At 45.5% G+C, this 15,644-nt stretch overlaps 1 protein-coding gene across 5 annotated transcripts in view; it reads right to left on the bottom strand.

Moving 5' to 3' along the window:
• Positions 1-2,331: 2,331 nt before the first annotated feature.
• LOC142575893 (uncharacterized) overlaps positions 2,332-15,644 on the bottom strand; it is a 59,779-nt gene continuing 46,466 nt past the window's right edge. For 3 of the 5 annotated variants that reach the window (XM_075685669.1, XM_075685670.1, XM_075685673.1), the window contains 5 exons: positions 13,871-13,932; positions 11,026-11,198; positions 10,474-10,523; positions 5,062-5,251; positions 2,361-2,444 (listed from right to left, as the gene is read on the bottom strand). In XM_075685669.1, the coding sequence (XP_075541784.1) occupies positions 11,125-11,198; positions 13,871-13,932 (136 nt within the window). In that variant the 3' untranslated portion in view covers positions 2,361-2,444; positions 5,062-5,251; positions 10,474-10,523; positions 11,026-11,124. Of the gene's footprint in view, positions 2,445-5,061; positions 5,252-10,473; positions 10,524-11,025; positions 11,199-13,870; positions 13,933-15,644 lie in introns of those variants that run through there. The other 2 variants (XM_075685671.1, XM_075685672.1) reach the window with 2 other exon arrangements.

The following is a 15,644-nucleotide window of genomic DNA, read 5'->3' as shown; positions in this document are numbered from 1 at the left end:
GATCCACTTTTCGGAAACACGGGGGTTTAAAGCTTATGAGAACGTGAACTGCTCAGCACTCGAGATAATCAAAACACGTTTGAGTATTGCTGAAAAGAAAAACGCAATGAGAAGGTGGGGCCAAAGTTGTCACGTGTGTAGTTAGGTAAATTGGGTTTATTGGAGCAACAGCGACGCAGGCTTTGCTGCGCCAGACACAGGGTATTAGAAAGCCAATGGTAAAAATAGTAAGGCCTGCATTACTTAAAGTCTGTTCAGAAAGCCTACTTCGGCTAAAAATTCACTACATCTGTAAAAAGCCAAAGTGAATCGTCTCCCAGAATGAGAGCGAGGTGTAGTGGGACGTGCAATATCTATATATTGTGGAAGTATTTTTCTCTTGGTTTTTCGAAATGTGGGCATGTCATTAGAATGTGTAATACTGTAAGTGGTTCTTGACATTTATGACATATCGGTTGTGGTTCCTTTGTGAGTAGATAATTGTGTGGGAGGTGTGTGTGCCCTATTCGGAGTCCGGGTAATGGTACCTCAGTGGAGCGTTCTTGGTGATCGCAGGTATTCCCTTCACCTAGCACCGGTTTGATGAGGTGCAATTTATTGCTACCGTTCATGTTCGACTGACATTGTCATTTGTTATTCAGTGCTTTGCAAGTAGCTTGAAGCACATCCCTCAGGGGTACCTTCATTTTAGATACATTTTTGTGTTTCGAATTAGCAGCACATATATCTGCTTTTTTACTTTCCGGGATCCCAACGTGACTTGGGACCCAGCAGAGTCACAGGCATAGGTAACTTAATGATATACGCAATACGTCAAATTGCAATGGATATAGTAAAACCTGACTAGCTTACACACGCTGCATGACTAAGAAAGGCGTACGCTATGAACCACAGGTGATCTACTGAATGAAAACGAGGAATTGCTATGTTTATGTCATTGCTTCTATTTGACATAACCATGTTATTTTTCTTTGTAGCAGCAACTCGCAACGTCCTAATTCGCTAATCTGCAATGAGTCCATGATCCTTACGGCTCGAATATTGAGTCAGATAACACACAGAAAACAGTAATCACTAAAGTATGACTTAAAGTTGACTTATGGCATTATAACGTAAAGCTGTTCCAATCTGTTTATATTCCATTTTTATCACTAGCCCTCCGCGATTGGTCAGAAAATCTTGGGCTACTCCCTTTTCATCTGTCTGTCACGCGACGTCACGAAAACTGCGAAAGCTCCTCATCTGCTATGCACGATGTGTACACGCTGATTGTGCATGATTAGACCGAACAAAAGAAATTATATATGCATATCTTTCTGATCCTACGCCTTTTTTGCCATTAGTCATCCTCTACCAGTAAAAATTTTGCGGGCTGCAGCCACTTTGTCTGCCTGTCACGTGGCGTCACAAACCCGCGAAAACTCTCCCCGTCAAAGTGACACGTACGTACTAAAGATGCAGTATTGTGCCGATCAAAACTGAATTATTTCTTAATAGCTGAACAATGCCTAATTCTGAAATGAATGTAAGATCGCTGCCCGCCGATCGCTCTGGCACTGGCTACTCGGAGCTGCCGGGGAGAATGGATTTCTTTGTGTAAATAAAAATTTTCGTATGTACGTATATCAAACCCTTTCGGTGCATATACTATAAACATCGCGCTGCTAACTCCGCTCAGGATCTATTTTGGCCAGCATTTTTAACCTTTAGTTGCGCGCCGGCGCCACTTTCGACCAGCCACCGCAAGCTAAGCAAGGGGAAACGGACCAATCACAGACAACGGCACCATGCACTCTGCTCAACCAGTGGTATACTTTAGCTGCACTAGTTCGGCCCCCCGGAAACCGTCTCAACTTATGCGTGCTCCCCACCTCTTGCCAGCCAAATAGAAAAAAAAACCCTGTTAAGGTAGGTGATGCTATTAGTTATTAGACCTCCTATTATGAGGAGAGCATTTTATTGAGCGGTTCAGGCCACGCTGCGGATAATCATCCGATGATGGTGTTGGTCGTTACGTAAGCTTGACGTCAAGCGAGTATAATAAAATCAAAATGCAATAACTTTAATTTATAGGGCGCCTACTTGTTAGAGGTTCATTTTTGAATAAATGGGAGAGAAGACGACGTCAAAGAGGACTAGACGATAAGGCAGGCACCTGCACTGTAGTCTTGTATCGTCTTCTTTTCTGTAATTTTTTTTGTTCCAAGATGAGTAACTTTTTACATCGTTTGGCTCTTCCCGAGGTGTATAATAAAGCAACAACAACAAAATTTCAGTGAATGCTCACGCAGTGTCACCGGGCTTGTTGAGGCGCAGGAACGAGTGCTCTTCGTAGTGCTCGCCTCGCGCATAACAGGGAGTGCACAGATCGTAGTCGTAGCATAACTCGCACTTCCAGCGTGTGCCGACGATTCCACGCTCGCCACAGGCGTCGCAGTTGATTCCTTCCAGGGCAAAAAAAAAGTACAAAGCAATAATTTTTTATATGCACGCTGATCTGAGCAGGTAATACATCAGACAGAAATGCTACGTGACCGAGTTGTCACACCCTTCATCGAAAGTGCTAGTGGTCTGTTTGCTGGCTATTCTTAGTGATAATTCAGCCATGACGCCTTGGTCGTACAAGGCCGCTTCAAGGCTCCCACCCAGGCTGCGTTGCTAGACAACGCCGTACGCGTGGTTCACTGTCCTAGCCTAAAAAACACCCAGCTGACCACGAGCATGGAGCCGTGTTACGTTCGGCCAGCGGCGGTAGTGACCTTCACGCCTGTCCTGCACCACTGCGATGGGTGGTTTCGTGAAGCTAATAATGCGTCACCCTCGGACAGACCTGTGGCGACAGCAAGGCCAGACACGTTTGGCGGATCGAATATTGTTTGCTGGTTCACTGTCGCCGTCACGGACGATGGGACCAAGAAACTCATGGAAAAGGTTGTTCTACGGCGTTTGCCCATGGACTTCAGTAACCGCCACGGTAGTTTGACAGACGTTCCAGATAACTGCTGCGTCATCCCAGGAACCAAGACGTGCCAGTTGAAGTCAAGCGTGCCAATCCCTGTCTACGAAGCTCCTCTCCTTTCTGTATGCTCAGTGATCAAAGGTGCGGGAGTGATCGTGCGAACCCTCGTCCTCAACGCGGTTCCTTTGATTACTTTGGACGCTCCGACTGGACGAAGGGGGACGGGGACGGCAGACTTCCTAAGGCTAGGGATCTAGGGAGGACAGAGGGGACTTTTTCGGCTCCTCGGTGTGCTTCAATTTAGTAATGCTAGACTGATGAGACGTAATGTTATCCACTCTTCTTCTAGATATCGTGAATAAACCCAGTGCTCATTGTTCTCTATGAGAACATTTTCCTCCCTTCAACAACGTCCTTAGGGTGGATGAGTCAGACGGCGGCATGGGCCAGCTACCTCTTTTGACAAGCTCTTACAGCCGTTAAAACGCGACGTCATAAAGAAAAATTATGGTTTACTGGCTAGAAAAAACCGCGCGAGGATATTGTCTACTGTAACGAGGTATAAACAAGGTAACGTCAACTTTATACTTATTGCTGATGATGTTTCAAAGAAAAATACAGGACTCCAACACAGGTCGGGTGGCTCACTGTTCACTGATTAACATTTGATACGGTGCACGTCACAGCACGTCGGCCATCACCACCACATGAAAACGATGACTCCACTTTTAACAGCTTGGCTGAAAGAACAAACGTTGCATGACCGACATTTATTTATTTATTTATTTATTTATTTATTTATTTATTTACTTATTTATTTATTTGTGATACCCTCAGGGTACATAGTTGTATACTGCAGAGGGGAGGGGCAAGAATACATTCAAAGAGTAAGAAATACAGGATTAGTTCAAAGAATTTCCAATTAACAAAAGCAATATGAAAAAAAAACTATTAATGCATTCACATGAGCCCGACGAAATTGGCCCGTCCTCAGCCTACAGTGTCGGAATATGGCCGCTGAGTTCACGCAAACTGTAGCGAGTCGGGGTGAGTCGAATATCGGGACAAGTTAACACACAGTATTATTTTGCTCGTTCCAGGCAGTGACATGCAGGTTTGCTTTCCAGCCTCACTAACCTGTGTTCGTACTCACTAGAGCTAAACAGGTCGGGTTTACTCGTTTGACCCACTTGGCAGAGTGTTATGTGAGCGCGGTTTAGCGATATTGAAGGATGAACTTAGAGGGCCCTGATACAATGTTAAATTTGTAAGTCGCTGAAATGCAGCGCCCCCAAGCAGCGCTACCTTTTTTGTGTTGCTGCTGCGCCATGACTAGCGGGCAAGTGGCCGCGGTAGTCGCGTTCGCAACAATAAAAAAACGTGTGTGTTTGTTGAGACTAGGCGTGCTTGGCCTCTTTCTTCAGTGGCTGCGCTTCGCGGTCCAACATGGTTCACATTCACTAAGCCATACGCAATCGTATCAACTGGCGACGACGTGAAAAGTTTCAAATGAGTCTGCGTTCCCGCACTGCTCGTCCACCCGTTCAACATGCCGAATTTCGGCAGTCTCAAGCCATTCGAGGGGGAAGGAAACGACTGGCTCTGCTATGGGAACTGACTCAAGCATTTTTCGCGGCGAACGATATCGCAGAAGACCAGCAAACGTCCGTAGCTATCACTTGTTGCAGGAAGAAGACGTATGCGTAACTTCGCAATTTGATAAAACCCGATAAGCCGAGTGACAAAACCCTCGAACAGATTCTTTTGGTTCTTGGAAACTACTATTGCTCGAAGCCGTCTGCAGTCGTGCAGCATTACAACTCCTTAGTTCGCGCTGAAGGCGAATCTATCAGCGGGTTCATTGCAATGCTGAAAAGCCTCTCTGAGCATTGCAACTTCGGTGCCGAACTAGAAAACATGATACGCTACAATGTTGTGTGCGGTGTGAACAACGCAGACATTCAAACAAGATTGCTAGAAAAAGCGGACCTCACTTTCCAGGATGCCGCGCAGACAGCCCTAGCAATGGAAGCAGCAAAAAAAAAAAAAAGGATGCCGATGAGATTGCACAAGCTAACTTTAACGGCACCTTTTCAACCCACCGCGTCTCGTCAGGCTCCGTGGCCGTCACCTGCTGTCACTGCGAGGGTGGACACCTTGCATCCGGATGCAAGCATGTGAAGATTGTCTGCAGTTACTGCCACAAACAGGGTCATCTGGCGAAAGTTTGCAAGACGAAACGAAACGACAGCCAAGCCCGAAACAGCAGTCCACACAAGCAGCGTTCGTCCACTGCAAGAAGTTCGCAGTCGTCAAGCAACCGCCTTCGCGTGCACACTGTGAAAGATGAAGATGCCGCTACCGATTCGCCTTTAGAAGTCTACGACATGTGGCAAATTAACTACGCCAAACCGCCTCCGCCTTTCACCGTCACCATTGACGTTTGCGGCAAGCCGCTCCGCATGGAAGTGGACACGAGGGCAAGTGTCTCCGTCATTGCAAAGTCGCGATTTCTACAGCTTCTGCGTTTGGTTAATGTGCAGCCGTCGCAAGTGTTTCTGCGAAGCTATTCCGGGGAAATGAAAAAAGTTGAAGGCAAGGCTGACATCCTTGCGAATTTGCACGGCAAGGAGGCGGATCTACTCATCTTTCTGACCGGGGACAGTTCACCTACTCTGCTAGGACCATTTTTGGATGCGCGAGCTGGGCATCGGCCTCTCCAATGTTGAAGTAAATATACATGCACTTTCTGACATCGAACACCTAGTCCAAGACTTCGCAGAGGTGTTCGAAGAAGGTATTGGTACTTTCAAAGGTGCTGAATCGTCGTTACATGTTCCTTCAGATGCCCCACCCCGGTTCTTCAAGCCACGCATTCTGCCATATGCCTTGACAGAGGGAATCACACAAGAAATACAGTGATTAAGAAGAGATGCCATCCTTCTTCCAGTGAAAACATCAGGGTAGGCTGCACCTATCTTTATTGTGGTAAAAAGAATGGGCGCATCAGAATCTGTGGAGATTTTAGTGTCACCATCAACGCAGTAGCGGCAGTGGACAGATATCCCATTGCAAGGATTGAGGACCTGTGGACTCCTTGCAGGGGGTGAGAAATTCACCAAATTGGATTTGCGCGACGCGTATCAGCAAGTAGTTCTTAATGAGGCGTCCAGAGAGTACGTCAAAATTTCGACACACATGGGGTTGTTTCAGTACACCCGCTGGCCTTTTGGAGTGTCGTCAGCTCCTGCTGTATTTCAACGTTAGCTGGAGAACTTGCTGAGAGGACTATCACAGGTGGCCGTCTATTTCGACGACATTCCTGTCACTGGTGCTAATGATGCTGAGCATTTCAACAACCTCCGTGCTGTGCTTCGCAAGTTTCAAGAATCTGGCCTCAAAGTGAAACTCAAAAAGTGTCATTTTTTCGTGCCACAAGTGGAGTATCTTGGTCACATCATGAGCAAGGAAGGCCTTTCCCCGAACGTCGACAAGGTGGCTGCCATTCTCCATGCCCCTGTGCCAAAAGACGTCAAAGAACTTCAGAGTTTCTTCGGACTTGTCAGTCTTTATCGGTTTTCGCCTAATCTTTCTGCACTTCTTTCTCCCCTGCACTCTCTTCTTTGTGATGGAAAGAAATGGGAGTGGGGGCAGGATCAGCAGGATGCATTTACAGCCTGCAAGCACCTGGTGACCTCAGCTCCATTTCTCGTACATTTTCGCCCTGACAGGCCTGTGTGTATCAGCTGTGACGCATCACCTTATGGCATAGGTGCAGTTCTGACCCACAAAGATGATGATGGTCGAGAACATCCCATTGCTTTTGCCTCGCGGAGCTTGTCAAAAGCAGAACGAAATTACAGTCAACTTGACAGGGAGGCCCTGAAACTCGTGTTTGGTGTAGATCGGTTCCACCAGTACTTGTGGGGCATACCGTTTGAAGTATACACTGACCACAAGCCATTTCTCGGACTGCTGGGTGCCAACAAGCCTGCCTTGTGCAAGCATCACCAAAATTATATATAGTCAGGTGGGCTCTCAAGGTATCCGCGTACAAGTACGCACTTGTATATAAGCCTGGAAGAGAGCTTGGCGATGCTGATGCTCTTAGCAGACTGCCACTGCCTAACAACAGCACCGCACTGCCTTGCCCTGCTGAGATTTTCATGTTGGAGGAGGCCTATCCACGACTTCTTTCACCTGCTGTGGCAGCACGAGCCACCAGGAACGATCCAGTTCTGGGTCACGTTGTGCATTCTGTATTGAAGGGGACAGCCTCCCAGCTGGGCCAAGGTGGAACCCTTTTAACACAAGAAGCTCAGAACTCAATCTACATGAAGGCTGCCTACTATGGGGGTCAAGAGTCGTGCTTCCAAAATCACTGCAGGCCCAAGTACTTGGAGTACTTCACGCCAGTCACCCTGGTACTGAAAAAAAGCAAAATGATTGCCAGGAGCCATGTTTGGTGGCCAGGCATAGACAATGACATTGTCTACAGTGCGAAAAGCTGCGCTACGTGCCAGACTCAACAATAGGCTGCGCAGACGGTCCAACAGATGCCACGGCCGTTTCCGCACCGACCCTGGTCACGGCTTCAGATTGATTTTGGGGGACCATTTCTAGGACACACGTTCTTAGTCATCGTGGATGCTTTCTCGAAGTGGATAGAAGTTTTGCCTGTGTTATCCACATCTGCAGAAGCTACCATTTCTACCTTGAGTATTGCATTCGCTCAGCACGGCCTCCCTGACGTGATAGTTTCTGACAATGGCCCTGCGTTTACCAGTGCACAGTACTTTGAGTTCTTAACGCGAAACGGAATACGCCGCATGCTTGTACCACCGTATCACCCCGCCTCGAATGGTGCAGCAGAACGAGTGGTACATACCGTAAAGAACAAACTTAAGAAGTCTGGCTCTGGCAACTTCAAATAACAGATTTCCAGGTTCTTATATCATTATCGGACAACGCCACATGAAGTAACTGGTCGGCCACCATGTGAGCTCCTAATGGGGAGAGTGTTCAAGACTTCTTTGGATGTCCTGCGGCCTTGCCTACAAGCATCGGTGGTCTTAAAGCAACTGAAACAGAAGTTCAGTCCTGACAGAGAGTCACGGCAGGCTCCATTACTCCAACCAGGAGATAAAGTGTATGCAAGAAACTTCGGCACAGGTGCACCATGGGTACTTGTCAGTGTTTTGGATGTCAATCCACCGGCCCATGTTTTTGTCAAGATGGTTCGACATGGAGCCGACACAATGACCACTTGTGCTGTGCGCAGACAGCGCCATTTCGTTCTGCTGGCGCAGAAGCTTTTCATCAACTGGTGCAGCCGCCCATCCGTCCTCCAGCTATCCCTGATGTGCTTCATGAGAAAGAACCAACCATACATCTCCCAGCTGCACCCGACGTGCTACATGAGGAACATTTGCCTGGAAGTATATCCGGAAGTAGCTGCGCCGTGGACACCCCTGTCATGGCTGCACCTTGCACTCCAAAGTTACGGCGTAGCACAAGAACTCGATAACCAGTGATCAAGTACTCCACGTAGCATATATCTTAAGAAGGGAGGAGTGATACAATGTTAAAGTTGCTGAAATACAGCGCCCAAAGCAGCGCTACCTTTTTTGTGTTGCTGCTGCACCATGCCTAGCGGGAAAGAGATAAGTGGCCGCAGTAGTCGCGTTCGCAACAATAAAAACACATGTCAGTTCGTGGAGACGAGGCGTGCTTGGCCTGATTCTTCGCTGGCTGCGCTTCGCGGGCCAACATGGCTCACATTCACTGAGCCATACGCAATCGTATCAGGCCCCTCGCCAGGTTTGGCTATTGTAAACAGACAAGCGCAGTGTAGGCAATGCGAGCTGACGATCACGCCTGCAAAGTATTGCACCGCTGCACGCCACAGAAACAGCTCAAATTTCAAACGAAATGCCGCGCGCCCTTCTTCTCAAGTGAGCCGCGGTCCCAGCAGGAGCATCGAGGTCAGACTACCGTGGGTCAGACACATAAGTGCGCCTACGTAATCGGCATTGTTGAAACGTCACTCAGCGGGGCACGTGATTTCGAGGATTATTCAAGGCTACACAAGTTATTTGTTTGATCTGCTGCTTCTCTAGACGATCTAAAGTATAGAGAAATAATAAAAACCGAATGTCTGCGAGTCATTGTTTTGCTCGCTGTCGTGGCAAGAGGGACGTACGTCAGCTTCGTCCGCTTGTTCTCACGTCGTGTCGTCACGCGCACAGAAAACGAAATTATATGCCGTTTTCTACCTTGTTCCAGCACGCCATCGTGCTCTTTGATCCGCTTGCGTCTTCCTCAGTGCTCATGTGGCACTCACTTATACCGTTAGTCAGATGTTTTCGTACACAGCGCGCAAAAGCTTGCGCTGCGCGAAGTTAGACAAATGCAACAGCATCGCGCGCTACTACCGGATGTGCGCTGCAAGGCAAAAGGCAAGAAAAAAAAATACAATAAAAGAAGGCAGGGCCAGCGACGGATGCGTCACGTGATCCTTGAACACCATTATCGGAGAACGCAAGGAAGGACTTTCGCTTGCGGAGGCTAGGCGGGGGCAAGTAGAGAGAGTGTTTATCTTGGTGGTGAAGCTCGCCTTCTGAAATCACGAGTTCGCGGCACTTCAGATATTCCGATCTCTGCTACCGATGAACGAATCTGAAAAATTCTTGCGGCAGAAAGCTCCCTAGAGGGCACGTAACAACTTCCAGCATATAACGAAAATTTAGTATGTGGACAGATGAGGGGCCCCTAAAATGCTGTTCTTCAACCGGTGCTGTTGCACACGAGTTCGTTGCATCGCGTCAGGATCGCCGAGGCTGATCTCCCTCTCCCACATGGCTAGCTTCAACTTAAACCAACCGTTCTGTACAAAAAACAAACAAACAAACAAATGTAAATGTGTCAGAGAGTAGCAATCACCCTGCCGCTCATTCCTATTCGGCTCTAACACTGTTGTGTTCCCACCTGTTGAATTCGCATCTGTTGTGTTCGCACCATAGTGCGGGCTGTTCTAGAGGCAACACTTAATTACTGTTCGAGCACTGGTTACAGCTCACATAAGGTAACACCGTCGTCAAATTAGTTCTTTTTTATAATAGATTACTGTGCCTTCGGTAATACTGACCACATTTTTGTAACTGAAAGACAGGACGGTTAGAAGGGTGATGGTTTGGGCTAGTTCGTTTTCCATGAGACTGTGTGGTGGAGCACTGCAACACAGTCTCATAGGAAAGTATAGATAAATTTCGCTTGAATACTATCTCCACCTTGAATCTTAGTCTGGCCTGTATAGCTGTCTAGGTTTCTGTGCCCAGATCGCGTTGAAATAAAGAAGATAGACGGGGTGTGTAAACACGATGCGCGAGACGCCTAACGTTGACAGGCGTTTCTCTCGACTCATTCGTTGTCAAATCACGCGTAACATGGTCGAACACAAAGCTACTTGAACTATGAGAAACCGCTCAGGAATTGAGAATACATTTGCGCCTTACCTGGGTGAGAGATGCAATCGGCCGATTCTCGTTTCGGGAAAACCCTGATTCTGAAATGACGCCCAAGCAGTTCTTAAACACCGGCCTTCAATGCTGCAGCTTTCAACAAGATTAAAATTTCCATAAAGGAAAAAGAAACAGTGACCTAATACACCTGCTTTAACTCTAAAATGATTAGCCTGAGGAATTAATTAAAAAATATTAAGCGATAGATTGCTTGGGCGATGTAGGCTTCACGATTATTTTGGGAAGCCGAGAACTTGCACCGACGCCCGAAATGCAGCATTTATATCTTGTCACTGGTTAATTTGATGAACACAGAAGCACTGTGGCATTCCAGTTCCATTAAAACGAACACCTTTTGCTTTCCACAAATGTTAATATTCTTTTTTTCACAGCACAACCAGACTTTCAGGCTGTTCGTTTCACATGCACCAGGACGCAAGGGATGAACAAAACTATTTATAGCGCAAAAGTGACCGTGAGAATACTCAGGTTGAATCACGATTGCTTTCACGTATATACAGTGAACAGCAAAAAAGCGGAGCTCACCCTTCAGCATGAGGCCTATCAAAGCGCACAAATACATGGCCGAAGCTGTGCTTGTTGGAGAAGTAGCAAGCTGTACACAGGTCGTAGTTGGGGCACACGTCACATTTCCAGCGCGCCCCTGCAAAACGCTCTCTGTCCACAGCCGTCGCATATGATTCCGTCAAAGCTGACAGCTGCAAGGAGCAAAGACGCATAACGAAACTGCACAGCTGCCCATCGCAGTTATGTTATACCCCAGTCCCACAGGCAAACTTAGCGATACCGCGGGTGCCCATGCGATAAAAATGCAGGTGTTTTCAGCGAGTGACCATGGTACGTGACGATTTGGGCGAGTGCCCATATCAGCCAAATTTCGCAATCGTGCGAGTCGCGTGGCGCTCACAAGCGGGGCACGAGGTCACCTTTTTTTCTCAAACACAGTTTTCAGACAAAGTATTTTCCCCACCCATTTCGAAGCTGCCAGCGTCTTGCATACGTCGTCATATGCAAGATTCCCATAAACGGCTGTTATTGGTCGATATCCGACTAAGTCAAGAAGGTTGTTTGGGCCAGTGTGTTTCTTCCTACTGCTACTGCGTATGTTTGCTTATGCAGTTTGCTAAACAGGCGGAAGTGAGCCAAAATATGCGTTATTGGGTTTTGATGAGAATTACGTACTTCCGGAAGAAACCGACTATCGTCTGCTCACGCTCACATTGACGGCATGCCCAGCTCCGCCATAGCTTTCGCCATGCAAGGCACTGAAGAAGAAGCTGCAGCATCGCGAGGGTGATGAAAGTCGATATTTGATAGCCGGTAACTCCGCTTCTGCTGAATGCATCGAATTACGTTTTGCTGCAAGGTATTTATGAAATAATTTCTTTTAACGTCAAAGGCATTTTTCGACTTCGATAAAAAGTGTTTGAGAGCCCCTATAAGATGAATTTCGGCGTAAATAAAGTAATTCACTGCGACCGCCTTAACATGATCGATCGTCATGAGATCGATCGTCAAAGCCTTATATGACCGTTATAATTACACCATGTTTTTCAGTCCCGCAAAAATTGAGCAGCAGCAACAATTTAATATTTGACAGTGATAGGGGACACGTTATGTATAATGTGTAGAAAAAAATTAAGTACATGGGTCAATTACGTTCTTTCAATATATTACGTACTGCATTTCGCGAAAGCGTTATAAATGCATTTTAAGCATGTTTCTACTGTGCTTGGGGAGAACGAAATGTGACACCGAGTTTATATCTGCAGAAAATTGGGACCTTGTCGTGAGTGATAAATGGACGATTTCTTGAAGCGTGCGCTTTCATTACAGGTATTGAAAATTCTTAATGCAAATGCTCGAAAAGACAAACAGCTTCGCTTCATGAAAATTGAGCTGTGATTCTGCAAGGTCACTGAACAAGGCATTTGTTTTTTTATTGGCATTAGCAGCGTCATGTAACCCTACAATTCTCAGGATATTGTTTGTAAAAACGATGTTCGGTGAACCTGGTTACCGCAGATTACCTGAGCATAACGAATAAAGTCCGAGCAAACGAATGATAACATGAGCAGAAGGAATGAAATTTTATGAATAAAACTGTCACTATAGAGAAAAAGTTGCTGACGCATATTGGGAATAACGACCCCCCCCCCCCCCCATATCTATATAAAAAAACCTTAGGCAGCTCATGCCAGCCTGCAGCATATTATGCGGTCATTAGTAGAAATGTAAAAATTAGCTAGCGTACGGGCCCTTAGTACGTTCAACACTAGCATAAGGTTACGGTGTGCTTGTCTTCAAGACATTTATTTTAACGGACGCGAACACAAACGCGACAATAAAACGCAACCGGGTTTCGCGCCCTCCGATACCTTGTGTGAAAAAGTGTTGAAGACAAGACAATTCATTGTCCTAAACATGCAGCTTTCATACCGACACGTCTTGTCAAGGCTGCGGTGCCAGAACCACCGAATGATATTGTGAGTGCTTTTGCCATGCCTCACAGTCTTCATCTGTATACACAGTCATCATCATGGAAAGTACGGCGTTCGATGCCCCGCACTTCCACCACTTTTTGTAAGGACGGAAGCAGACTGAACATTTTTTATTGAGCGAGGTCACAGAGAGCAGCCGCGAAGAATAATATCGGGGGTGATGATGATTATGTATAGCTGAAAACAATGAGGGGTGCCAAAAGCGCTCACACCATCAGAAACTGGGCTGTCTGGTTTCAGAATTTCAGAAGTTATTTATTGGTAAAAATACAAAAAATATTACATGTGTCTTGTATTTATTATTTATTATGTGTGTAGTTATGGTTGCTCATAAATTGCGACTTATGCAAGTTGGGAGTAAGTGGAAGCTTGATTAAGCATTTACTGGCGATCAATGAGAGCGTCAGCACAGCCATGACGACAAGTCACGCTGAAGTGGAAGCCACGGTTGCCCCTATTTTTGAGAACGCTGGTTCTCTCTGCATAAGTTAAACACGACAAAAGCTAAACGCACGTATACCGCAGAGAAACAAAAAACGTGCAGAGCATTCGCAGTGAGGAGAGCGCTATTTTTTCACGAATGTAAGACACTTACGTTTGGCTCGCGTAGGCTATTCTGTAATGGTCCAATGTTGGACTCATATACTATGCAGCAAAGACACACATGCTCTTTAATAGAAACTAATCAGTCGCCGATAAAAAGCGTCGAAACGCCAATTTGTCAACGCACTAGCTTTTTTTTTCAGTTTTCCTTGACTCGGAATTCCGACCAGCTTTAGCTACTGTGGTTTTAGAGGTAATTAAGGTAACGGCAATGAAGTGCTGCAGTACTTCGGCTATTTGCATTAATGCTGTCGCAAAACACTTACCTTCGGTCGCAGGGCTGCTCACTTGTGGCCTGCCATTTGTATTTCTTGGAGGCACCCTAACCCTGGATACATCAAATAACCTATTATAGCTTGGACAATAATTTGGCTCATTGAAATGGCCTAGTTTCAGTTTCCGTTTCATTTTGTTGTTCATTCAAGATACATAGTTGGTTGTTTTAGTAGTAAACACGCGAGGGTCCCAAAGTCAAACGACTGCAGCGGGACCCTTGGCTAACAACAAGATTGGTACAAGATGATTAATTGATACAGTAGTGTAAAATTATGCAATATACAAGTAAATAAGAAGCGAACTAAGTAGTTGAAAGGAATACATTCGATTCTTATGAAATGAATCATACATGGAAAATAAAAAAAATTCGCACATTATTAATCTAAATTGCATAAACTTATTTAACAAATGAAGTACACACTTTATATACAAGTTAACCAGGACAACTAGTTAAACAATATGAAATTTTCAAGTTCATATTTTAATTCGTGCTAAGATATTGACGATTTAAGGGCATGGCGTAAGTTATTCCTCAATTTAATCGCCGAGAAGGAGGACGTCATTTTGCCATAGTTCGTGTTGCATTTAGGTAATAGAAAGTTGTGATTATGGGCAAACCTAGTGCTATTGGTATTTGTGAGTAACCTAGAGCCTATTAATTGAAACGCGTGTTGTTTGTTAAGTAATTTATATAGAGTGACACGTAAATGAAATTTAAACAAACCAGCTATAGGAAGAATTAAGTTAGCCTGAATGAGTGAAGAATCATTAGAGTAAAATGAACTGTTGCTAATAATGCAAATGGCCTGGTTCTGAATGTGCTGTATGGACGAAAGGTGAGAGTTATATGTATTTCCGCACGAAGTAATACCATATGTGATGAGACTGCGTATGAAGGCAAAGTGTAAAGTCAATAAGGCGCGCACAAAAAAAAAAAAAAAAATAGACGAAATTTAATGAGTGCTCTTATACCAAAAGCAGTTTTTTGTTTAACATAAGCAATATCATTATTACATCTCAAGTTAGGGTCTAATTTTGTGCCAAGGAAAGTTACATAATTAACCGCTGTGATTAAATGATGGTCTATGGATACTTGCGGTAGATAAAGGAGAGTTCTTTTAGATGTTTTAAAAGTCATGGACTGAGCTTTAGGTGGGTTCAAAATTAGGTTGTTTAAACAACACCATTGAATAACTTTGGTCAATTCGTGGTTCAGCTTAGTGATTAGAGTTTTTAACAATTTATGTGGCATGGAAATGGTGGGATCATTAGCGTAAAGGACAACTTTAGGAAGATTGATGCAATCAGGTAAATCATTAATGTAGATGCAAAACACTAAAGCCCCAAGTATTGAGCCCTGTAGTACACCTTGATTAATGACCATAAAGGGACATTAAAAAGAAAAATTATTGCTTCTGCATCAGTAAATTACTTCTCTAGGACACTAAAAACACCGATCTTACTACGATAAGACGATTGGTAAGCCAGAAAAAGCGCGAGAACGAAAGACGGGTGGCGACGCCTCCTTGAAGTTCCCGCACCTGGTCGCTGTGACGTCATTGATTTTGATTGCATCTTATAGGGTCTACTTAATTATGTAGCGGTACATAGTGACTGCACTGTGTTCCAAATGAACCGAATATTAAATATCGCAAGTTTCGGGAACCTTTACTCAGCCAACGCGGCCAAAATGCGAAAACATACTTTGGAATCCCTGACGTCACACTGACGTACCGGCGTCGGGGTTTCGGCGCGACATTCAAA

Source organism: Dermacentor variabilis, chromosome 3, assembly GCF_050947875.1.
Source record: "Dermacentor variabilis isolate Ectoservices chromosome 3, ASM5094787v1, whole genome shotgun sequence".
Classification (NCBI taxonomy): domain Eukaryota; kingdom Metazoa; phylum Arthropoda; class Arachnida; order Ixodida; family Ixodidae; genus Dermacentor; species Dermacentor variabilis.
This window is presented reverse-complemented; position numbering and strand designations above follow the sequence as displayed.